Here is a 25,521-nt window from a genome sequence, read left to right as displayed (position 1 = left end):
TAATACAGGAGAATGGAAAATTAAGCCTTGCACCTGGGCTGAGTTTTCTGCTGGTACTGCTGATTTAATTACCTGCAGGATCCCAGTGTGTGGGTTCCTGAGGAAACTTCATCTCCTCTACAAATTAATTCATCCTGCTTATAAGGAGTTCTGCTGAGATAAAAGCTTTGAACCCAGACTCCAAGAAAAGTTTTTAGGGAAATGCCTGATAGATATTAAGTCCTGGTGCTGTGCTATGAAATCTTAAGATACGTGAGGAGCACGAGACCTCTTGTTGGTGGGGTTGGGACATGGTATGCTCATTGCATTGCTTTGGGCATTGCTCAACTGCTGCTGTGGTGACAGTGATGAGAGAGGAAATGTATGTGCTGGTTTCTTCTGAAAGAGGGAACTTTCTTTAAAGGATGGGTCTGAAGCTTTTTTTGCTTGTCACTCAACATCTATAGAAATAAAAATGCACAGCAAAATTGTGGGTGTAGGAACTTTAGTCAGAAAAGGCTGAATTGCAGCTAAAAATCTTTGGACTGCTTCCCTCTTCCCACTCTTGTGGTTGAATCTGTTATATGGAACATCCAGCTTGTAAGTTTTACATCTTCAGCATTTGCTGAATCTGCTCAATGTCTTTGCAGCCCGCAGGATGAGCCGCTGAGACTGTGAACCACTGAAACCCACCAGAATACAAAGGAAATTACTCCATGGGTGTTTCGCTACCCTGCCAGCAACAAGGGGTCCCTTTGGGCATGGCTGTGCAGCACAGTTGGGCCAGAGATGAGCAGGGTGATGGGCAAAGTAATTGGCCTTAATGCAGTGCCTTAAATATGTCGGCTTGGAGTTTGGAAATTAAATGATACTTGTATAGGCCTGAGGAGTGTCTTTGCTGGAGGTAGGGGAGAGATCAGACATGGCCTTGTTGGCAATGATCTATTTACTGATACAGAGCATTTGGAGTGGGTCCAGAGGAGGACCACAAAGATGGTCAGAGGGCTGGAGCTCCTATCCTATAAAGAAATGCTCAGGGAGCTGCACTTGTTCAGCCTAGAGAAGAGGAGGCTTCAGGGAGACCTTGTTATGGCCTCATAGTATTTAAAGGGAGCTTATAAGCAGGAGGAATACTGACTGACATAGACAGATGGCAATAGGACAAGGGAGAATGGTTTTAAACTAAAAGAGGAGAGATTTAGGGTTAGATATTAGGAGGAGATTCTTTACATGGAGGGCAGTGAGGTGCTGGCACAGCTGCCCAGAGAAGCTGTGGTGCCCCAACCCAACCTCCCAACCTTGAGGAGGCACTCAAGGCCAGGTTGGATGGGGCCCTGTGCAGCCTGAGCTGGTGGGGACAGCTCTTGTCTTGGGGGGCAGGGGCTGGGGCTGGGTAGTCCCACCAATCCAAGCTGTTCTGTGCTTCTATGAATTTTATGCTTGGCTTTAGGTCTTAAACAGCAGACATCCTTTTAAAACCCCAAGCTATGTTTCCTTAAATGTTTTATCCTTTATGATATTGCGTACATCTTAGGTCGTGCAAGCCTGTTTCTCTTCTGCCTAATTTGCGTTATACACATAGCTGCTCTTGCTCTTATCCCTCACTCACAGGAGCGAGCAGGACCCAACCAGGGAAACAAACCCACGTTGCTGACCCCTTGCCCATTCCTTGCAAGGGCAGGGGATGTGTGGGATGAATCGAAATGCACGGTGCAGCAGCCGACTCCCACGGGAAAGTGAGCCTTGAGGCTGCACGCCGACCTGGGCACCCCTTGCAGACGCTGTCCGGGAGCTCCCTTCTTCCTCACCCCCTCTGCCCTCACCACGGCTCACAGTGGGGAAAGGGGCACTTGGGGGGTTCTCTTATAGCTGGGGCCGGCGGTGACGTACGGTGGAGCGGCGACTGGCACAGCGCCGGGCGGGCCAGTGAGTGGAGCGAGATCGAAGCTGACAAGAGCCTGGGCGATGTGGAAGGGGCTGTGATCCGCAGGAGGGAGAACAGAGGCGCTCCATCGCCGCTGCCGTCAATAGGGAGCGGGAAAGGAGGAGAGGGGAAAGCGCCTGTGCCGGGGGGCGGGGGGCGGCATTTTTGGTGGATGGTATGAAGCCAGCCATGGAAACTGCAGCAGAGGAAAACGCGGAACAAAGCCAAGAGAAAAAAGGTACCCGGGGATCGAACAATAGCCTGTTTAAATCTGCTCGCTGAGTGAGGGCGCTGAGAGGGGATGGGGCCAGTTGGGTCACTTTTGAGCAGGGCTCTGAACAGCCCGCGCTGCCTCTGTTAGCTCTGTGCGGAGATGGATGGAGTGGCTGCCTGTCTGTCTGTCTGTCTGTGTGTTTGGTGGCTCTGAGCCTTTCCTGAGTGGAGCAGAAAGGATTTTTATTTTTTGCAAAAGAAGCCTCGTTGCTGCTGCGTACTCGATGGGTTTTGGTGAATTTGGGTTGCAGAGGGAGCGTGGGGCTGTGTGCTGGGTGTCCTCAGAGCCATGACCCAGTGTTTCCCTGGGACCAGCCGTGTAGCAGGGCTTGGCAGCAGGAACGCACAACACTCATCATTTGAAGTTCCTTTTCATTTTCTGTGGTGTCTTCTGGTAGATTTTGTCTATGTGGAGATCTGCCTGTGCAGTGATAAAAGAATGATGCCACAAGTATCACAGCATTAGCCTTCAGGATGCGTTCAAGCGCTGGGAATTGCTGTTTAGTGGGGCACACGAGCTGGCGGTGGCCATTCTGCAGCAGGGAGGTGGCAGTGCACAGGAGAGGGGCTCCGCTCCCCCGGTGGTACAGGTGGTATCTTTGGGTTGCAGGGCTCAACTTCAGAGCACAGATCATGCTACGTGCTTCTGCAGCGTTTAATTATGCCAAATTACTGGCTTTTTGGTGTGGCAGCCTACTGTACAAATCAGAGCAATAAGTTTTTTTTTGTTAAAAGGTACAAAATTATTAAAATTCCCACTTGTTTTTCCTCATTTGTGCTGTTGTATGTCATCTGTGAGCAATTGGAGTTTCTCATAGGCATATGCAGCTGATACACAACTGATATGTTCCTCTGAGAAAATTGTTTATTGTTAAACAGTTCAGATATGAGCATCGTGATGAATCTCGTCCTGTCCAGATTCTGTTTTCCTGCTTTGAATTTGATTCCTCCTACACACTTTGTATAATTCAAACCTAGCTTCAGTTTCAAGTAAATGAAATTTGTCAAGTGATTAGACAGTACTACATAATCCCGTAGGGATTTCACCGAAGGAGTTCCACTGATGAGAGATTAAACTCTGAGAGCCATTAGTGTATGCAGGCAGTAACCCACCTCGCTGTAGTTTTTGAGTAATTAATTTACAAAATGTCCTAAATACCTTGGCTGAAAACCCACCTTGAGCTCAGAGATAATTATTCAAGAAGTGCATTGATTTCCTCTCTGCTGGTTGATGAGTTTAAAAGAAACTGTTAGAACGTGTGACAGTAAACACCAAACAAAATTTCTGTGTGCATTAGCAGCTGTGCAAAAACAAAACGTGCGTTCAGGATGAGTTGGTAGTTTCCCTTTGATTTGGCAAGAGTGAAAGCACAGCACATAGAACAGTAAATCTGTTACCAAGTCAATATGGTTGATCTGCTGTTTTCATCGGATGCAAGCTGGGGAACTTCCTCTCTTAATTTTATCACTGTTTCCTGGCTTTTCTCTGATAATTTCTTACTTTAAATGTACCTATGTAACATACGTAACACTTCCAGGCTTTACTTCTGACAGTTCCTTAATTTTTGAAACTTAAACACTCCATCTCTCCTATCATGCTCTTGTTTTTTGTGTTTTGTTTTGTTTTTCCATTCAGTTAGCTTCCAACTATGTTTCACAGGGAATTAAATGCAGAAAGCCACTTTCAGTAGCAAAGTGGCTCAGGTCCCCGTGAGGCACTGATAGAGGAGGTGAGATTTGTTGGGCTTTTGGGGATCAGATATTCCAGCGTGCTGAGGTGCTGTAGTTCAGTAAGGTTTTCGGATGGGCTCAGCATCAGGTGCCTATGTGACGTGGCAGGTTTCTGCAAAAGGGGCTCTTCTACCAGAAGCTCTCATGTTGGAAGTGAGAAGCTGACCCTTTCAAGAAGGGTGTTCATTTACCTTCCGGGCTTCTCGTCCTGAATTTTTATGGCCAAAATGCTTGCCAGTTTGCAAGACCTTTTTCCTTTTAAATCACACCTGAAGTTGCTGCAATGACTATCCTATATGGAATGTCCTAGATCTACTGGTTGCAAGGCAACTGTGACAGCTTGAAGCACTCAAAGAGCTATCACAGTATTTTAACTCTTCCTTCCAGAAATGAAAGCCAAAGTCCAAGGAGATGAAATAAACCAAAGTCATGGTGGTTTGAGGGATATTATTGTTGCTGATACTGAGCAATAAAAGATCCTGGGTGTTTCACGCTGGATATTCGGGTTCACATGCGTTGTGTTTTGCATTGCCAAATTCTGGAGAAGGAATCTGCAGGTAGGTATTAGCACAAGTATTTTTTCATCTAAGAGATGTTCCCTGCTTCCACAGTTTTAAACACCAGGTTTCCAGGCTGTGATTTTTAATGTGGGGGCATCATTAATGATGTACTGCAATTATATAGAATGAATACTTTGAGGAACCAGGGTTGGGACTGCATGCTATCTGCATAAAGATCTCCCTTTACTCTGGAGGGGTGTGCTGGGGAGCAAAACCACCCAGAAACTGAGGAGGATCAGCCAGGTCTGCATTGAGTTCAAGTATCTGATACAGCCACATTGTTGATTGGTGTCCCATAGGTACTGGTTGTGCTACCCATCTCTGTGGCAAATGTGGAAGGCCTTCTGTTTTGTATTTCAGTATCGTCAAGATGATTTACACAAGCTGATGTGCTTCGTGAATGGTTACTGACTGATAAATGGAAACAACTGATCTTGTTTACATTTCTGAACTTTGCCAAATTGTATCGGAATTCCAATTTTATATTTTAATACTTGTTTTTGTGAGTCCCCTGCCTGATTCAGGCAGGGATGCTGCCCAGCTGTTGGATTCAGCGCTTATCAGGCATTTGTTTCTCTGCACCCAGATGAGTGGCTGCTGCCCCAGTTTTTTGATTGGAAATGGAGCAACATCCATGTTGATGGAGATAAGGAGTAAGTCAGCTTTGCATTGCATATCAGCAGCCCTTATCAGAGAACACCATGAGCGAGCTCAAGCAAAATGTTTAGCAGATACTTTACAGGGCTGCAGGACAGATTGGATGCATTTTAAAGATGAAGGTTTACAAATTATTACAAATGACAGGGTTTATCTTGCAGGCATTAAATTAAATCAAAACGTGAGGACTGAGCAGGCAGATTTACTGAGGTGGAATAAATAAGAAAAACGAAATGCCATTTTACATCAGCAATGAAGGATATAGATCCTGATGCACATCAACAGAGACAAGAAGTTTCCCTTTTCATTTAACTAGGAAAAATATTACTAAGCTGCAAAGTTCCAAAATAACATGTATATATACACCAGAACCAACCAAACAAAAAAAGGCTATGGATGGCCCTGCTGAATTTACCAATTGCACTTGGAAGAAAACCATTACACCAGGAAACGGTTTCCTTGTATGGATGCATATGATGTTCAAATTGCATATGCTGTCCTGAGGAATAATGAAAACCAACCTGAACAGCTGTGCCAAAGGTTTATTTTAATTGGCTGTTCCCTGGGAAGAAACTATCGATGAAAGGCGACCTTGTGCACAGCCATGGCTGTGAGCTTCGATCATTATTTTCATGTTATACAAAGCTGTTTCCAGTATTAAACTCTAACTAGACAAATACGTGCTAGACAAAAACATAGAGAAAATACTTATTTTAATCGCAACTGTGCAGTACAAGCAGAGATGCTGAAGAGTGACTTAAAGAACTATGTCAATATGCGTGTTTATTTCATTTTCAGTGAAGTTCTTTCTAATCAGAGAACTTACAACATTTTGATGCATCACCAATAGATGCATCTTTCATTACAGCAAATTGGAAAGAAAAAAAAGCATCTCTTTTACATGTTATGGTTACTAGCCAATGTTTTCAAAGGTATTCCCTAATGCGATGCTCACATGGTGCTTTCAGAGCTGTCAAGCCATTTAAAGATTTTTAGCATGCTGCATATTTTTTCCTGTTTGAAACAGTGTATTGGTGCTTCAGATCCTCAGAAAATAATAACTGCTTCAGTCTAAGTCCCAGAAGAAGAGAGCTGCAGGAAGAGAGGTCCAGCCTGGGGAGAATCTGGGACACGATATATTCTGGGGATAATAATTTGGCAGGCTTAGTGATTTAGGTTTTAATGAATAGGATTTGGTTTCTAAATAGGAGGGGACTGAAAAGCACTCAGACTGTACTCATATTTGCCTGAATGACCTCATGAAAGCAGAAAAACTAGACATGTGTGTCACAGTATATGGTAATGGGGGAAGAAACCCAGATGGCACTATCTGTGGACAATGGGCTGCAGCAAGAGGAGGGATAAGAGAGGTTGGAGAGGAGATCCCCATTCAATTTCTCCAGCCTTTCCCCATTTTCTGGCCAGCCCTGCTGCTGGCTCTGAGTTTATCACCAGGCTGTCAGACTGTAATGCCCCAGCGACGACCCTCTCTTCACTCCCATGGACTATGTGGTGCTTCCTCAGCTGCTGCAGGTGGAAGTCCAAACTGTTCGTTTCCTCTAAAGCCATACATTCTCTCTGACTAGGGGAGTCATTCCAGGTGTGCAGCAGACCGCCAGGCAGCCAGCTGCTGTGTGACTCTTCACCGAGCAACGGAAACGCTGACTTTTTTGCATGCAATTTGACCCGCTGCCCTGCTTTTGTAAAATCAGAAATGACTAACTAAAAAAAAAACCCCTCATGGAATATTCTCATTTACAGGAATGATGCTGCAAGGTTTATGCGATAGCACAGTAAGCACTGCCTGCATTGGCTTCAGTTGCTTTCAGCAAATGGTTTTTGTAGCTGCTGCAGGAGAACTCTCAAACTGTGGGCTTTGGCCTGCTAGCAAGAGGCCCTTCTGTTTCCAAGGTCTAAATGCTGCTGTAGTGCTGTTGAAGATTATTTTTTCCTTGTGGAAGTTTTGTCAGATATTTCTTTTTAATTTTTTTTAAATCTCAGTCTCTTAATGTCCAGTAAGTAGCTAATCATACAATCATTAAGGTTGGAAAAGACCTCTAAGGTCATCTAGTCCAGCCATCTGCCTGCCACCAATATTGTCTGCTAAACCATGTCCCTTGATGCCACATCTACACATCTTTTGAATGCCTCTAGGGATGGTGAACACCACCTCCCTGGGCAGCCTGTTCCAGGGCCCGACCACTCTTCTGGAAAAGCTTTTCCTAATAACCATCTTTTAATAATGCAGGGAACAGGGAGTGGGGCAGAGCGTGTGCAGTACCAACAAGCAATGCTGCTGTTTTCCAGTTTGTATCAAATTTGATTATTATGATTTCTGTGATCTCAAGTGCAGATTTGTTCATGTGTAAGCAGGAGGGGATGATAGAACAATGGAAGTTTTCCTGAGCATGCACTGTCATTTTGGAACGATAACTTCAAGATATTCTGAATTTGGTTGTGTTAGTAAAATGTGGCATTTGTCTTTCCTAAAAGGAAATATAAGCCATGCAAGGCGGAGTATACTCAGGATATTCTATGAGCTCAATGAGTAATGCTTTTTGGGAAAGATGTGCTGTCTAATACCTACTCCATGGTTTGTGTATGAGTTGCACAGTGGGGACCAGCAGCAAACCACAGCGTCTCCTTTTAAAGAGCCATTGATTTTACCCAAAAGGCTGCTTTAGTGGTAGAGGTGATTCACCAGAAGATGAACAAATTCCTGTTGCGAACCTCTAGATCCACTGCTTGGAAGTGAGGCCAAGATGTTTCTCTTCTGACTCATTTGGTGTGGCTGCGTTTGCACTCGTCAGCACAGAGCCGTGAAGCAACCTGATGGAAGGACGAGGGCCCTCCCAGTCCCACACAGACCAGAAACTCGCCTTGGACCTAGTTCCCGATGCACCACTTCCTAGCAATGTAACCTTGCTGAAACGCTGTGCAGTCAAGTTTATTTTGGCCAGGGACGGCGATTATTATTTTTTTTTAATTCAGCTGTGACTGAGTGGGATTGCAGAGTGTGTTAATAAATGTCCGGGCCGCACTGCCCTGACAGCCCAGCAGTGCTGTGAGGGAGGCGAGCAGGGAATGTCGGTGTGCGAGCGGCCCAGCGCCATTTTGCCCTTGGGCTCCTCAGTGTTCAGCAGCAGAAAGGCTTTGCTGGTGAACATGCACTGGTTGCATTTTGGTGCGTGTAGTGTCCTTACTGAGCATACCTCTGGCCTCAAAGCCAGACCCTTGGAACAAGCCTCTCTTAACCTATTTGGTCTTGATTTTTAGAAATGATTGGAGCCTGTGTGAGATAAAGCCCACAATGTTGTTTTTTTTTTATGTAAGAAAGTAATGAGTAAGCCCACGGTTTTGCCCTACAGTAATTGTTATCTTTGTCAGACTTGGAATATTTTATTAAATGAATAACATGGTTTTCCATGACTGTGTCTTCCCAGAGCAGAGCCCAGTGCTGTGATAAAAGAGGGGGAGCAGTGAGGGTTGGGGGGAGATGACTGGCAGCTGTAACAGAGGGGTCTTTCATCGTGATTTTTAACTGTTCAGCCCTTCTTAATATTTGTATGAGCATTTCCCTGTTGATTGTTTCCCCTCCTCCCAGTCCTTTCCTTGTTTTGATGAAGTTATGTTATTTCAGTGATGTAATTAGAAACGTGTTTTTATGGGCTCGTATTTTTAAAGTAAAATGACTGAAAGTACTGAACTACACAATTTGGTGACACTGACTTTTTACCACCTAAAATTGGCAGTGATCACCAGACCAGAAATGGAAATTGGCAGGTACCACTGGATGTACAGGAGTTCAAGGCCACACCGGTACCATCATGTGCCAGCATTGAGAGGCAATGTTAGTCCTTTGGGGATTCAAGGTAAATAAAGGGCGGGGTGCAACTGGAATGGAGAGCTCAGAAATGGTAGCATGAACCTAATGCTTTGCAATAGTCCTAACAATGCAAGATACATTTTCTTCTGTTTTTTTGTTTTGTTTTCTTTTTTTTTTTTCTTTTCTTTGTTAAGCCTGTAAGGAGTTTAGTTCTTTTCTATGAATGCTTGATGTACATTCAGTTTTGCTTGTTAATGCTTGAAAGAGTTACATGCATTGAGGGATACCTTCCTGTTAAATGTGCTGCCTGTTTCAGAACTGTTTAACAATAAGATGGTGTAGTATGGTTTGTGTGTGCAGACGAATCTATCCAAATGGTCAGCCACAAGTGCACTGATTGACACTAAACTAGTGGCAGAACATCTGATTTATTGGTCTCCTACAATATGCTTCCAAGACAATATTATGTGGTTTTCTCTGCATTTTTCCCTTGCTAGAAATAGTAGCGTCAGTGTCAGGTTTTAAAAGATTTATGTAGTGTGTATCAGATTTTCAAAGACAGAAGCTGAGGTTTTAAAAATTGTTTTTCTGATTCCGTATGCTTTCAATATCTGACTTGAATCCTTGAAAAGGTTTTCTTGTTTTCCTGAAGCTTTGTTTTGAGAAAGTGGGGGGATTTAGGTTTGAAGCATCTCAGAAAGCACCTGAAGTCAAGCACAGAACTGATGGTATTGGAAAATTCCAGTCTGAGCATGGTTTAACAAAGTTGAGGGCATAAATGCTCCGAGAGAGCATTTGCAACATTCAGTGGTCCTCTTCTTTTCATGGGGCTGAGTATCTGAAGCTTGCATGACAGGTTGTTTTCTGGAAATGTCTGCCTCCATATCAGAGTCTTTAACTGCAATCGCAACATTCACCAATTTGCCTCCATTGTATGTTCGTATCCGTTTTTTCTTTAGGATTCGTATGTTTATGTATTTCAGTATGTCATTCTTTTTTCTTTTGCTAGTGCTTAGGTAGTAAATTATGCCCTCTGTCTCCCGTCTTCAGTATCAGTATTCATTTTGGCCCTATTTTATGATAAGTGATCCAGTGACAGACTTGGGGCTGGCTGTAGACATGTCAAAACTTCGGATGAATGTATGTGGGATCCTTTGTACAAGAATAAAAGGCTCAGGGAGGAGCGATAGACTATGAATGCTGCTTTCTGGGTCTGTGGAGAGCACAGAGGGAACAGGCCAGGTGCGTGGTTATCAGGGCTGTGTGCCCTGTCAAGCTGTCCCCAGTGCCGAGACATGTCCGTATGTGCTGGCACAGATGAGCTGGACACAGAGGAGACTTGCAGCCTTCTGTCATGGCAGCTGGGAGTCTGGCACTTAAAATGGGGATAGAAACCCCATTTTTTAGACAGCAGAACCCTTTGCAGGCTGCCTTGGGAAGCTCCCTTCAGTAACACGTAGGTAAATGTGATGCCTTGTCATGGAAAGGCTGAAGAAGAAAGGGTTCTTACTGATGGAAACCAAACCATGCAATACAGAGACCAGTTCAAAGAAAGGTGCTATATGTGGCTGCACTTACATAAATTAAAAGGTTTCTAGGCAGCAGCAAGACTGTTCTGGGCAGGTCTTAAGTAAAACCAACTAGCCAGTGATAAATTAGCCACAGTGAAAATATTAGTCTTTCCCTTAGACTGCAGGGAAAATGTGGCTTTAATCACAACACACCTGCTGTAACACAGCTCCCTTCAGCACTGGTATGCAGCTCTGCCGCTGCGTGACACTGGCTGGAGTGCTGAGATACAAGCTCAAGCTGCTTTGTCAAGTTGCCTTATTTCTTGAGTTCCTGTGCAGTGTGGGTTGCTCCTTTCTCGCCTGACCTGTCAATGTCAGTGTGGACATGACTAGGAGAGCCCCTCTTGGGCATCCCCATAGTATCTGCTGTGGTCACAGGGTCTCTCTTTAGCCACTGTAAGCTTTCATCAAGCACTTGAGTTTTAATAGTAGAATCAGTATGAAATTTGCTGCAGTGCTTGAGCCAAGGCATCCTCAGAGCACCTGCAAGCTTAATGAGCCTTTCAGAATGCCTAGAACTCTTTTCCTTTTTTTTCCAGGAAGTGTTTCTGTCTCAAGAAAGAGATACTTAGCTCTGGCTGCATAATGTAAGCTGAGCAGGAGGCGTTTACAGGGAATGTGGGTGTTGTTTGCTTTATGGGAGTCTTTTTTTCTTCCTTGTGTCCTCTCAGCTTGCTGAAGAGAGCTGAAATTTTGAAAATTGACATGGTGGGACATCAGCTGGGGAAATACTTACACGGTGGCTGTTGCAAGTCTCTAGTAGTCATTCAGGTTTCTTGTAAGTTCTCCTGTTCCATTGTTGGATGAACCTAGCAAATCTTAGACCCCCTTGGCAGAATGCCCCCTTATCTCTATGTAAGGAGAGGCCCTATTTCTGTTTACTTCTTTGTAGCTAAGGAGGAGGCATCTGGGGAAGCAGTTGGTAGTGATGGCTGAAATCCAATGTGGAAAAAGTTGTGTGGTGATGGCTGGTGGTGAGGTCAGTTATGACTGCCAGAAAGGTGGAGCTAAGATCCACAACTCCCGTCTTCCAGGTAAGGTACTTGCCCTTGATTAAATCAAGTCAGCTTTAGAAATGACGTCTTCCAAGTTTCAGGTGGATCAGAGGGGAGTTTGCTCAGGGAAACACTGATATCATTACAGAATATTTTACAAAACTGCTGAGTGACCCTTGGGCCTGAAGTGCTTAGGTGTTTTTATGCTTCTCCCAGTGAGCGTGCATGGAATTCCAGGCATTTGAGTATCTCTGGCACTCTGCTCATCTGTTTCACCTCTTCGGCTTGAGCTTGTGCACAATAATTGCCTGATCCACCAGCTACTGAGGCAGAAATCTGTCCACGTTGACCTTGCTGATTGCTTCTCCAAGAAAGCAAAAATAGGTGAACTGAGGGGAGGAAGGTCAGGGTGAGGGTGAGGAAGAATGTCTTCAGACATCTTAAGCAGTGAGTTGATGGTCCGACGGCTGAGAGTTGCAGCACAGCTTGGACCAGAGGCTGCCCTAGCTGATGCAATATGTTTGCTCTTTGAGCTCTGTGTATCAATGAGCCTTTCCACATGCTCAGGCTGTGCGAGTGTCCCAAGGGGCTGCTTTGCATAGTAGACTACTAGATCGAGTCTGCAGGAAGAATAATGCCAAAGCTTTTATCAGTACTGCTTGAGCCATTCCTTCTGTGAGAAGTCTCTTTTTAAAGCATCTACTTAATTTTCTTCTCCGGTGGTAGCGTAGAGCTAAAAAATATCCATCCTCAAGGGGTCCCTTTTATACCAATTGGAAGTAAGGCCTTTTCCATAGCATAAATCAAATGCATTTCTTCTGGTGTAATTTGCATTGTTTCATGGATCAAAAGGAAAACAGAGGAGACATGAATTAAAATTGATACTGTTTTGCCTGACCTTTGTGCAAGGGAATGAAGCTGGGCAAGAGCAATTGTCTGGTGCTGCAATCTCACGGGGTGGCAGTGTCCTTCTCGTGCAGGTCTAGCTCCTCACTGTCACACAGCAACCCACCAGGGAAGGGTGCTTGCTGCGAGCGTGGTGGTAGAGATTCATATTTTATAGATTGTGCTGTCTAAAAATGATGCCTACAGAGCACCTGTGAACTTAATGAGCCTTGCAGAAGGCTGGGAATGGAATAAATAGCAAGTGTATGTATTTCAATAAATTTGAAGAAGATAAATTAGGTGAAGTCCTTAAAAAGTCTATTCGGAGTGTCTGTCCTGGCACTAAACAGGTCTTGAATTTAACCTGCTGCTTCCTGCAGCGGGATTTTTTTTTTCCTTTAAGTGACAATTTGGATTTGGGTTTTGTTGGAAAGGGGGTTCTGTGTACAGACTTCCGTTTTTGGAGTATTCTCTGTGTCACTTAATAGCATCTAGAAGAAAGAAATCTTGCATTGCTAAAAGGCCTTTCTTCCAATTCATATCATATCATATATGTTATGTTTTCTACCTGGTGTAGGGAACCTGCTTTGGCAGGGGGTTGGACTCGATGATCTCTTGAGGTCCCTTCCAACCCCTATGATTCTATGATTCTTCAGTGATAAGAAAGAAATAAACCAGCCCGATAAACTGTACAAGGATTTTTGTTGTTGTTGATTTTGTTTAAAAAATAAAAGTGCTAGTTTACTGTTGGAATATTCAGGAACAGCTTATTACTCATAGATACCTAGTGCTTTGTGGATTTAAAAAAGGGGTTTGGTACTGGTGCTTTCCTGCTCTGAAATGCTTGTTCTTCGTGGATTCTCTGCATCACTTTCAGCACAGGAGACAAGAGGCAAGGGGTTTTAGTTCTGTGCTGCACAAGAGTGCGGAAGCATCTAGTGAAGTTGGAAGGATGGCACACTTAGATCAGCTAACAGTAAAAAATGTCCTCAGTAGTGAGGAACCAGCTGTGTGACTAACAGCGTAGAAACAGAGTAGCTCAGGTGCATCAAGAATATCTGCAGAAGTTGCAAATAAGACTGGTAACCCTTAGAGAAGAGTACATAATCCTTGTTCTTCAGTGCTGAGTGTGTAGCTGCTAAATAGCAGAGATCAGGCTGGGGCTGACTGGATCCAGATCTCATTGTGTTTGCACTAGAAACATCTCCTGCTAGCCACTATGCAGGATGGAATATTTTAGTGTTGCTGGATTTCAGCTCTGATCTTTTGTGACAGCCCCATTGGCTGCAGTCTACAAAGGTTGTGTCATCTTCATCACCAATACTATTCATGTTGCTTAGGAAAACGTATTAATATATTAATTTACAAGTCGATCCAGCTAGAATGACACACCCCTATGTGAAGTTTTTTGGCTCCTGTGAAGAGCTCTTTTTCAGTAGAAATTGAATTCATAGCTCTTCTGAGTGGAGGAGAAGAAAAATAGAAAAGTAGGAAAGGTTGAACTTGAAATTCTTTTATTTGAGAGGTTCAGTAAGTTTGTGGGAGGAAAACAAAGGATGTCTTCTACTTGAGCTTACTGCTTTAGTCTATTTAATGTACTTGATCCATGACAGTGGTGAGTGAGCATTTCTCATAATTTATAACAGAGGTTTTAGCTTTCTGTGTTATATTTTGTAAATCAGCACTGCTTAAGATGAGAAGCAGGTAAGAAGAGAGCTTTAACTAAGACTTTCAAGTGGCTGAACACAAAGGCTTTTTATTGGAGTGTCCCTGAGAACGCTTAAAGGGAAAGTTGTCACATGCTTTAAACTTACCCCCTTGTAAGGCTAAATATCTTATTGTACTGCTGCTGCTGACCCTTGGCAGTTAGTGTGGGTGACAGCTGTGAGAACTGGAAGTTATCTCATTGCTAGATACTGTCTTGTTCTCACAGAGAGAAGGAGGCAAGTGCTGGTTTTGCTTCAGAGATACTGGCATATTCCCACATCCCTCGCTGCTTCCCCCGCAGCTGTCAATCACGCTGTAAGGTACAAAAATGTACATCCTACCATGCACAAGCCATTCAGAATGGAGATTTAAAAAAATACAGTAGGTGGCAGAAAGTAAAACTGGCATTTGTTTTCATTGACATACGGTTAATTTTCTGACAGAGATCCATGGTTTAAGGCTCCAATGGTAATTATGCACGTTTGGCATTAGGTAATCTTCAGCGCTGGGGAAAGAGGAGATGAGTGTAAAGTATTGAGTTCCCCTCTCATGTGAATTGAGAATAGTGCTCCCAACATAGGGCTCATGTGGATGTGTAATAATGAACCTCATTTACAAGCAGTGACTGCATTTAAGATGTTATCTGGTGCTTTTTCTTCCCTCGGGTCTCTTGCAACTCTTACTGTGAAAGCAGTTCCCCAGCTCTTACCCCCTGAGCCCTGTGCTGAACACAGCAGAGGTGGTGCTGCTGGGGTGGAAGAGGCCATGGCACTTCTTCCATGCGTAAATTGGGCAGACGTACCACACCCCAGGATTCCTAAAAATGCAATTATGTAATTGCAGGGAGTAAGCAATGAGGAAAAAAAAGTGTCTCTTGCTTCATCTTTAAAAAAAAAAAGAAAGACAGATTTATGTGAGAAGAAATTAAACTTCTAAGGAAAAAGGGTGGGAGCCAACTGAGAAAGTGGCCATAGGAGCATGGAGTTTAATTGCCTGAAATGGAGAGCTTTTCCAACCATGTTTTAGGTCTTCTTTATTCCATCATTATTTTTTTTAAGGCCTTACAGTATCAGTGGTTTCTACCAGAGGTACAGAAGCACTAGTTCAACCTTGAAGTAGTCATGGACATTAGAAGACAGGCTGGATTTCTGTCTAGGAGGTGCTGTTCTTCACCATGCTTTGCTTTGAGTGATGGCTCTGTGGAAGTGCGTCTGTCTCAGCTTTTCAAGCCTGGCCTTCAGAGCTGATGTTAGTGTTAACTTCCTAGAGAAAGCCCTGGGCATACCCATGACACCTAACCGATCCCGTACTGCATTTTGTCATTTTGTTAGCACAGACATGGTTGTTCCAGTCCATCTCGACTTAGTAGGATGAGTCAGAGTCTGAGAATTACTGCCTTTTTTTTCCTCTTTTCTCTCTTCTAAGGCCTCTTTCCATTAATTCAGCATTACCTTGCTTTTCTGAGTTTAAACCTTAAAGCCGTACTTAAAGTACCAAAGAAGGTTTAGCCACACAATTGCCGTTTGACATGGGAAATTGAATGGCTAAGCCCCTGCATATATGTAGCAGCCTGTACGCTGCTGGGTAGATTATATAATTATTCTTCATACATTAAGCAACCAATTGCTGATTTGTGTACGTACGGAGGTTCATCCTTTACCAATTTCCTGTGACTGATAGTTTCCAGGAGATTAAAAGAATAGTTGGTTCCTGTCTTTCTTCCTTTCTCTTTATTTTTGTCCTTTAGCAAGAATATTTGTGTGTGTGTGCGTGTGTGTTTAATAGCATTCATTCCCTAGAGAATAATCTCAGTCCTTGTTTTAGCTGGCCTCCTTCTGAGAGTGTGTTAAATCTGTAGCCAAGATCACAGGCAGCCCTGGGCAAATCATTGGGCTGTTATTAACCTGCCTCCATGGCAACTGCTGCTCACCAGCCTGGGGACAAAAAATGTTTTTATTCTGCTGAGTCGCACAAAAGGTTCTAGTGATGCCTTGCACAAAATGGCCATTGAAAGGGGAGATGCAGCGATGGTTATTTGTGCTGCACAGTTTCGTATTTAAATCATTTTAAAACACTCCGCTGTGCTAGAAGTGGATGTACAGCTGAAAACTTCTGCATGTTGGCTTTGTGGGAAGTAAAAAAAACAACAACAACAAAAAAAACAACAATTGGAACTAAACTTATTTTAGTTAGCTTTAGTTTACAGGCTTCCATCTGCACTTGTCATCAGTGTTTTATCAAGCTCATTTGTAAAAGAGGTTGTGAAATAGGCAGACAGCATTGTGGGTTTGCAGTCATACTGTATGGGTTCTTGCTGGCTTGGGGTTGGGGAGAGTGATCATAAAGCAGGTTGGCTAGGAAGCTTTCTTTTTGGGAAGAAATCCCGTCTTACTTCAGTGCTAGTCTGGGTGTCCAGATAAGACTGTCTTAGTGCTTGATGAACTTTTGATTTTAGCTGGTTTTGAAAGTCTCCCTTCTTTTATTTGATACATATATGTGTGTGTATATAAGTACATAAAACCAGCTCTGTTGTCCATGTGGGGCGTGAATTTACTTTCCAGCAAGAGTCTGTGCAGAAGCTCTGGTGTTGATTGGGGGTGCCCAATCGACAACCAAACGGCTTCTGTTTCATGGAAAGGGGCTGCTTTGTTCACGTGGAAGCTGGCTGTGTGTGATTCCCCTGTGAGCTGAAGGCCCTGTGCCTCCTGATTCATGTGAGAGGTTCCTGCAGTTCCATGCTTGGGCAGCTTCCTCTGCCTTGCCCTGCAGACATCATAGGATGGCCCTTGGCTGTGGTCTGACCTGATACAATGAAGACCATCCAAATATTGTGGTGTGCCTTCTTACTTGGGCCATTGGGGTGGGACACACAAGAGTACAGCCACAAAGACGATATGTGCTGCTGCTAGTGACTTGGGAGGGAGGGGGGGATTGCCACCATCAGATTGCTCAAAGGTCTCCTGCCCACCAACCAGCAAGCAGGTGTTAGGTTGCCTGCTCCTTCACAGTAGAACCTGAGAGGCCATTTTGTGCCAGGCTGTGGCCCTGCATTGCTGGACACACTCTGGCTTGCTGTGCTGTTAGACTTGGGCAGGCAGGCCTTCAGTGCTGATCTCAAGTCAAATGCAGCAGTTTCTGGGGTTAACTCTTGGAGACTTGGGTCCAATGTGGAGGCAGGTACAGAGGGCAGTGAGCCAGCCTCGTGTGTAGGACTGCCCTCGTGCCTGACACATGACTTGGGGACTGCGATCCCCCAGACACCACGGCTGAGGTTTGCTCTGCAAGGTTTGCTGTCTGAACTCAACCTTGGACCTCTCTGATAAGGTGAAAACCAGGGATGATTTTCTGTGATAGTGCCCATCTGCGTTTGCTTGCTGTGCCTTGTCCCTGAGTGTCCCACTGCCATGTCTGTGGTGGTTGCTGCATTTCTGTCCCGGAGGCAGCAACCACTGTGTGGCTTACAGCTATGGACTCAGCTACAAATGCTTCCCAGTCTTGCTCCCGTGCAATTACACCTTGCCCATAGTTAGCAGAGTGGCATGTCATAGGTTGTTCCCCGGGCGGTAGCTGCTCTAGCCTGACTTGGGTGCTTGCTGGTGGCATTCAGAATGGAGAGTTTTACACTTGTGACATGGGATAGGACTCTAAGGACGTTGGGATGTGTGGGTCCCATACCTGCACGTGATTTTTTCATGTTGTGCCGTTCAGTAGGATCGGTGTGCTACGCCAGGCACACATCGAGCGGGGCCCTAATGGCTTGTGCTTTGCGCAGTTGTATGAAATGTACGTTAATGGAGACAGCTTAATGCCGTCACCCTGAAGTAATGAATTGGTATGGATTGCCATTGCCATTATAACACAGTTAAAAGCTGTGTTTGTTTCCGATTTACATTTCCCAGCTCTGCAAGCAGATGGACTTTCAGGCAGCACGGTCAGGAGGAGCCTGGTAATTCGGCTGCCACGACCTTACTGCAGCGTTTGCCAGCAGCGGTTCTGGGGGGTTGTTCTGCTCACTCAGACTGCTTAGGCAATAAATTTCATTAAAACTATGATTATGCTACTGCAGACTGTGCTCAGGGATCACTGTAAATCCAGAGCATCTTATAAAGCTGGAAGTGTATTGTCTGTGTAATTCCACTCCATCTCGCTACTCAATAAAAACTGCTACTCTTCAGCACCCACTAATTTTTTCTGTGTTCATATATGGATTTAGACACTCAGGAGCCATGGCAGAGTGTGGAGTAGTTAGGTGTTGCCATGTGTTCCACACATCTTTCATTCCTCCAGAAAGCTTCGCTTGGCTCAAGTGTTCGCTTCTCCAGCTCTCAGAGCAGAGCCAGCACACCTGGTGCTCGTGTTCTTAATACCAGCAGTACCAAACTGTGGTGAGGCAGCTGGATTGCAGTGGACCACTTCAGACAAGCTGCTTTTTTCCTTTTCCATTTCACAGGCTGTCTCATCGATCCACTCTCGATCCCGTAAAGTTGAGAGTACTCAGCCCACTTTCTGGGCTTTGAGCTCACTCTGACAGATCTGTAGGTCGCTGTTTAAAGGGTGATGCTTTCTTGCACCATCTATAGATTTTTGCTTAGTGCAGTGACAGTGTCTGGGTCTTTTATTCCCCCTGGCTTTTACCAAGCAGACTGTGAATATTCTTTTCCCTTAGAATTTGCTTTTTGCTCATAACTTTTCTTTTGCTTTTTCTCTCCTGCTTAGGTTGCTTTGAATGTTGCATTAAGTGCCTAGGAGGAGTGCCATATGCTTCGCTGGTGGCAACCATTCTCTGCTTCTCGGGGGTCGCCTTGTTCTGTGGCTGTGGTCACGTGGCGCTCACAGGCACCGTGTCCATCCTTGAGCAGCACTTCTCCACGACTGCCAGTGACCATGCTTTGCTGAGTGAAGTGTAAGTATGCCTCCCATTGCCACTGTTTGGGGAGGACCCATTGTTCATCACAGTGCCCTCATGCTGAGCAGGTAGAGATGGATTCACATCTCCATTTCCATCCTCAAGTATTAGTTTGCTTGTTTGCCCAACACATTCGGGTGTCTTTTGGTGTTGTTCAGTGTTTACACACAAAGAAATAGTGTGTGTATATCCTGCTTAACCCATTTGTGCTCATTACATCAATTTCAAAGACATCTAAAACGTGTGCATTATACCTACTGCTCCAGAGTTATACCCAACTTCTGTCAGCCATAAGAAGGCCAAGATGTGCCCGGAGTGGAGAAGCAGCATCCTTGTATTAGATTTCACAACTGAATGTGTTGGAATCATGAGGCTATTGGTTCTTACTTGCAGGGGTGAACGTTACTATGGGGGAAAGATCTTGGCTCTAATGAAAGTAAATAAAACCTGAAGAAATAGTATTTACTGGCGATACAAAGTTTGAAGGGATAACAGGAGTAGCTGAGAAATATTGTTCTATCTCCCCTCAGAAGAAGGTGGGTTGGATGGGTATCATGCACTGGACAAAAAAGCAAGAAGAAAGGAGAGTGTAAATTCTTACCAGTAGCTTAAATGCATGTCTTTGCTGCTGTAGGTTTTGGAAATGACCACCAGTGAAATATTAGGGGGTTTCACGTTCCTGAGGCTTCTTGGAGAAGCCTGTTTCAGAGCCTGTGGTCAGCATCCAGCCTCACGAAGCAAATATCCATTTCCTTTTAACTCTGAGGACCTGAGTTTATCCATCAGTGGCTTGGATGCATGCTGCTCTTCCCAGCACCATGTGGGAATTATGTATGCCCTGTGCTGAGCAGGATTTTGCTCGTCTGCCCCTAAGACCCAGCTTTTAGGATACCAGTTGAAGACTTCTGTATTAGAGTCCAGCCTCCCTTGTAGCTCTTGTGGACATAGACCTATCAATCTGCAGGTACTGAGTCAGAGGACAGGAAGAGATGAACTGTGGCAGTCTCAGAGATCACTGCCTACAACAGTGTTTGGGGGCTTTTTTCCCTTCCAGGACCCAAATTTGGAGTCCCCTGTGACTGCATGCCCTCCTTCCCCCCCCCCCCCTTTTGCTGCTAGACACTGCATCCTCTGTTGTGTGAGGCGCAGGGACGCTGCCATTAGCATAAAAATTCAGACAGAAACAATGAGCAGCTGTTCTTAGCATTTGCAAATGAAATTGCAAAAGTAGCCACAACGTGCACAAGTTTTGGAGAATTCTTGACAGGATTTCTTGCCAAGGCAGCCTCGGCAGCTGGGGGCTGTGCAGCTCCTACCAAAGAGCTCTGGCTCTGTGGAAGCTGAATGAGAAAGGCTGGGGAGATGAGATGACAGAAAAAGGCATAGACTTTAAGGCTAAGAGATGTAAATACTAGTGGGCCACCATTTGTATAATCATTTTTTTTAGCTAGGTTTCATACTGCTAATTTTTAGTGACGTGCATAGAATCTCCTAGACTGTTACAGCAACGGTGAAATGAATTCTGTTACTGTCCCTCAAATGAGTTAATTTCTTTATGCTTTACAGCACAGGTGCAATGGATTTATCCTGTTATTTTGAATCAGTTTGGAAAATAAACATAAATGCTACTTCACTTCCACCTGTAATTTTAAATGATGGATATCCTGTTTTGATGCACGAGGTGTGCATTCTGTCTGGATAACCCTTAACTATGTAAATTGTGGAAATCAGTTTTCTTCAGATGAAGCTAAATCATGCAGGTGTTCCTTGGAGATGCATATCTGTGCTGGCAGACAGTTAAGGGAGAGTAGTAAGAACTGAAAATACATCTGAGGAAAGACGTATGTATATTTACCCTTAAAAAAAATTAAAAGCAGTATGGATCTGTAAAATTAATCTTTCTGTTCTATGAATAGCTTCATTCAAAATTGCTATCCCAACAAACATACACATATATACATTGTAGCTTGTAGAGAAGTTAGTGCTAATGATAATTATTCACTGTGAAGGTGAAAAGACACTGGAACAGGTTGCCCAGAGAGACTGTGGATGCCCACTGCCTGAAAGCATTCAAGGCCAGGCTGGATGGGGCTTTGGGCAGCCTGGTCTAGAGGGAGGTGTCCCTGCCTAGAGCAGGGGGTTGGAACTGGATGATCTTGAAGATCCCACCCAACCCAGACCATTCTATGATTATTTTATGATCAAGTGTGATTTTTGAAGACCAGAAGAGTTGTTGTATAGAAGATCAGCCATTCTGGTCCCTCAAAACAGTCATCTCATTGCTGTATCTGTGATGAGATTGCTGATGGATGATTCTTTCTGTTAACTGTTCCAGTCAGAATAAAAACACTGAAGAGTGTCACTGCCAGTGGTAGGTTTCTGGGGAATCAAGAATCTCCTCAGATAAGATCCAAGGGAAGTGCTTATGCCACGTGCCTTTAGCCTTCCTCTGCACATTTCAAATGGAAGGATTGCCTAAACATTTCTTTCATGCATTTACCTGCATTTAGGGGAGCTTAAGTGTGACTTAAGGTGCTGAAGCAATCTGCTTGCTTGGAAGTACCCTCCTGGGCTGTGGAGAACTTTCCTCAAGAACACTCACTACCGCAATTTACAGACATCTGCAGGCACACATGAACTGGATTTTACAGGAAGAAGTGGGTAAACTTCAAAGACAGCTTCTTTCTCCCAAGCCCAGAGAACCAGCACAGAGCCTGGTAGCTCAGCCAGCAGATCAGCTCCAGCCTTTTCTGCCTCAGTGCACTGTCCCAGTGCTGGAGCTATCAGACATTCCCTGAGTTCGGTGTCAGTCACAAGAAAGCGCATCTGTGTGGTGGAGGCCTCCAGCTTACGACTGACAGCACTCAGCGCAGGAAGCGCAGCGTGAACAGGAGGTGCTCGAGCAGGTGCAGGACTTAGGAACATCAGCAGGGCACGCCTGTGGCAGTGGGGCAGTTGGCATAGCACGCTCCTGCAGCCCACTTGCTGAAAATGCATGAAAGAGCCCTGAACCGTGATTCTAAAAAATGACTTGTCCCATACCTGTTAAGTTTAGGGAAGGCTCGCTTTGTTTTAATAGGATTGAAATCTAATTGCATCTTTTTTTTCTTTTCCATTGCAGAATACAGCTAATGCAGTATGTAATTTATGGCATTGCATCGTTTTTCTTCTTATATGGGATAATCCTTTTGGCAGAAGGCTTTTATACAACGAGTGCTGTGAAGGAGCTGCATGGAGAGTTCAAAACAACAGCCTGTGGCCGCTGCATCAGTGGAATGGTGAGTAGTGCTGGGAGTGGGAACAGTTGCCATTCCTAGCTAAAACCCGTCGGGCTCTGTTTGATACTGACCGTGTTTTTGAACCACAGTGTCATGCTGCTGCCCGTAACTCCTTATGGGTGGGCAGAGCCAATCCCTGCTGCTGATCTTTCTTTGAACTTCAGGGATACTCAGTCAAATCCAGACTCTTTATGTTGACTTTTGTGGTGCTTCCAGGGCCTCCCCTGCTAAAGCTCTACTTACTGTTGCAGTTCTGAACGTGGTGTGTGCTGACAGTGGTACGGGCAGACTATAAAAGGGCTATGGTTTGCAGAGCTATTTAAATAGCAGACTGCCTCTAACTTCCACAGTCTATTCTACATGAGGATGTCTGGATCCTTCAAACAGACATCAATGAATGAAGCTTCACAACATCACTGCACTTGAATCAAATATTTTCGCCCTGCTTTTGCAGATGGCGGAAGGGATACAGACGTAATAACGAGTCTTTTTTGCAAAGCTGAAACACTTTTAGAGCCTTAGTTACAAGCTGTTCTTCCCTTCAGTATTCTTCTGTATTAGCAAAGCATTTTAAACAAAGTTTAACTAAAAATAAAACTTCAGATTCTCACCCACGTTGCCCCCTAGGGCGCACTTTGCAAGAACAGCAACGTAACTGTGTTTCTGAGACAGGATTTCAAAGCCATTTCTGTAAATCTGAATTCAAAGCTCGTAGTTCTGGAGGAAGATAAGCAGTGTGACAGATCGCCCATGGGAAAGTGTGGGTGAGAAGAGCAGAGGCTTTTGATGTGATGGTTGCATTTTAATATACAGCCTGTATCCTGTACTTAAAAAATGTGTACTTTCAGCTGGCTAAATACAAAGAAGATGCGTGTTTATTTTCATGAAGGTTAACAATTTTCTGCTGTGCTGTTGGATGCTTATTGAGTTTTTCAAGAGCTAATAAAAATAAGGCATCTGATCATTTCCCAGTTAAGCTGCAATTCTCTTGCTCTTTTTCTTGGAAAGTATCTCTGCTGTGGAGCAAAACTGTCTGAAACAGCATTTTTCCAAAGATGCAAAACACAGTGGAAACGTAGACATGTGTGCATTCCATTACTGTGGATAATTGGTTCTGCAGTCGGGCAGTTGCAAGCACATGATTGTCAGCTGTGTACACGAATACCAGTGTGACACACAGAGAATCACAAGGTCGGTGAGCAGAAATAAGATTTTTGCAGCCTGGTGGCTGTGGCTGAGTGCAGGCAGCAGCTCTGGGTCATCCAGTGGTTTTTGTGCTGATCTGATCAAGAACTTCTACGTTTTCCTCAGCGCCATCACTAAGCTAGGGGCAGTCCCCTTCTTGTTGTGTAGGATTATTACAGGAGACAGACTTCTGACTTGGCTGAGCTGTTTCTCCTGGCTGCGGTGACGCACAGTAACTGTTTCCAAAAGTTTATCTCTATTACACGTGAGATTGATTGTGCTTTTTCCTAGCTATTTTAGGAATTGAAGGCTTTGTGTTCTCCTTCTCACGGACATTTCAAATACACACATGCAAGCCCACGTTATATTCATAGCATAGATACAGAAACCCTTTAAACTGATCTACTTGGTTGATACTAAAAGCCAGTCAGCAACCTTCCAGCATGTGGCACAAAATGGGGTATTTCAGTTCAGTGGTATATAAATTCGAGACAAGCTGTTTGTTTTTTTTTTGGGGGGGGGCGTGTTTGTCTTAGTTTTACAGGTACTTCCCACCTACATCACCTTCTTTCCCTAGAAAGCCTAACCAAATGCTGAACCGTTGCTATAAGATCTCCAGCTTTGTTCAGTGTGGCTGGACACACCTCTGAGGATGCAGACTTCCTCAGCTGCAGGATTTGTTCAGTTTGGAGCCAGGCTGAGATAGTTCCCCTCATCAGTTTGTCCCATCCTTGCACCAGCTCACAGGTTTCAGATAGGAGTACAGTGTCAGCATTCTGCTGCAAAGTAAAGCCTTCCAAGTCCACCTAGAGTCAAATAACAGTGTGAAGGGGACATACAAGACGTAAAAAAGGGATTCCCCTTTTGGCAAGTTGTTTCCAAACCCTCTCAAGGAGGGGCAAGCTTGGAGGGGATGCCAGAGCTCTGAGTAGTACCTCACCATAAAACTTAACATGGAAGAAGAGGGAAGAGAGAGGAGGTCCACTGGGAAGAGGAAGCTGGAGATTTCCAAAGCAGTGAGTGCCGTAGCTGGTAATCTCACCAAAGAAAATGCAGGTAATTTCTTTTTGTAAAAAGAGGACACAAACCAGCAAGAATCATTGGGAAAATCCACGACCCTCTCTGAGGTTGAAGTAAGTAATTTTCTTCCTGGCAACGTGTATTAGATGAATTCCAGCTTTCTGGTTTGTAATGAACGTGGTATGTTTTCAAAAATAGGCATTCTCAACTGTTACATTCAAAATTGATATCAGTAAATCAGGGAGCAGAGAAGAGCTCTGTAAACATTGATTCACACTACTGTTGTGATTTGCAAGTTGCATGGAGGTGCTGGTCTATTATAGCTGACAAAATAAAAAAAAAATCTTTATACTGACTCCTGTTGGCATCCTGTCAGTTTTAGCCTACAGCCAGCATCCCTGCCTCGCTGAGACTCTTGAGAAATGAACGTGCTGCTCGCTCAGGAGGTTGCACTGTTGGTTCTAGCAGCCTGATGAGAAAGGAAATGCCTGAGTTACTTTCTCTGCAGCGCTGAGAGCAGCAAGATACTTTCAAGCTAAAGTTATTCATACGCATGGAAATAAAAGGCTTATTTTAATGGCAGTTAATATACTGTATTACTTAATTTCTGAAAGTATGTTTGGAGACTGTATCAAAGCATTTTTAAGGAAAATTCAAGTACTCTTTTCAAAGAGCAAATGTGAAGTGCGTGTCTTTTCTCTGCCCAGTTTGTTTTCCTCACCTACGTGCTTGGAGTGGCCTGGCTCGGGGTCTTTGGCTTCTCTGCTGTGCCTGTCTTTATGTTCTATAACATATGGTCAACTTGCGAAGTCATCAAATCTCTTCAGATAAACATGACGGTTCCAGGGGACCAGATCTGTGTGGATATCAGGCAATACGGTACTTACTCAAATCCTGATTAAAAACTTTATCTTCTCTCCTTGGTCTGCCTTCAGTAGTTTTGTTTCAGCTTTATCAAATGAACCCGATGGAAAAGCATCTTGTATCCCTGAATGTGTTATTGCTTTTCTAATTAATTCAGATT

At 44.3% G+C, this 25,521-nt stretch overlaps 1 protein-coding gene across 6 annotated transcripts in view; it reads left to right on the top strand.

Annotated features, from left to right (window-relative positions):
- The window catches only part of GPM6B (glycoprotein M6B), a 103,305-nt gene that overhangs the window by 73,134 nt on the left and 4,650 nt on the right, over positions 1-25,521 (top strand). For 2 of the 6 annotated variants that reach the window (XM_065741401.1, XM_065741403.1), the window contains exons 2-5: positions 8,877-8,996; positions 18,825-19,011; positions 22,136-22,292; positions 25,205-25,376. In XM_065741401.1, the coding sequence (XP_065597473.1) occupies positions 8,877-8,996; positions 18,825-19,011; positions 22,136-22,292; positions 25,205-25,376 (636 nt within the window). Of the gene's footprint in view, positions 1-1,828; positions 2,142-8,876; positions 8,997-18,824; positions 19,012-22,135; positions 22,293-25,204; positions 25,377-25,521 lie in introns of those variants that run through there. The other 4 variants (XM_065741405.1, XM_065741406.1, XM_065741402.1 and 1 more) reach the window with 4 other exon arrangements.

The sequence above is a fragment of the Cyrtonyx montezumae genome, unplaced genomic scaffold (genome assembly GCF_038088225.1).
Source record: "Cyrtonyx montezumae isolate F1298 unplaced genomic scaffold, pur_monq_1.0 scaffold_3, whole genome shotgun sequence".
Classification (NCBI taxonomy): Eukaryota; Metazoa; Chordata; class Aves; order Galliformes; family Odontophoridae; genus Cyrtonyx; species Cyrtonyx montezumae.
Note: the sequence above shows the minus strand (reverse complement) of the source record. Positions and strands in the feature narration are given on the sequence as shown.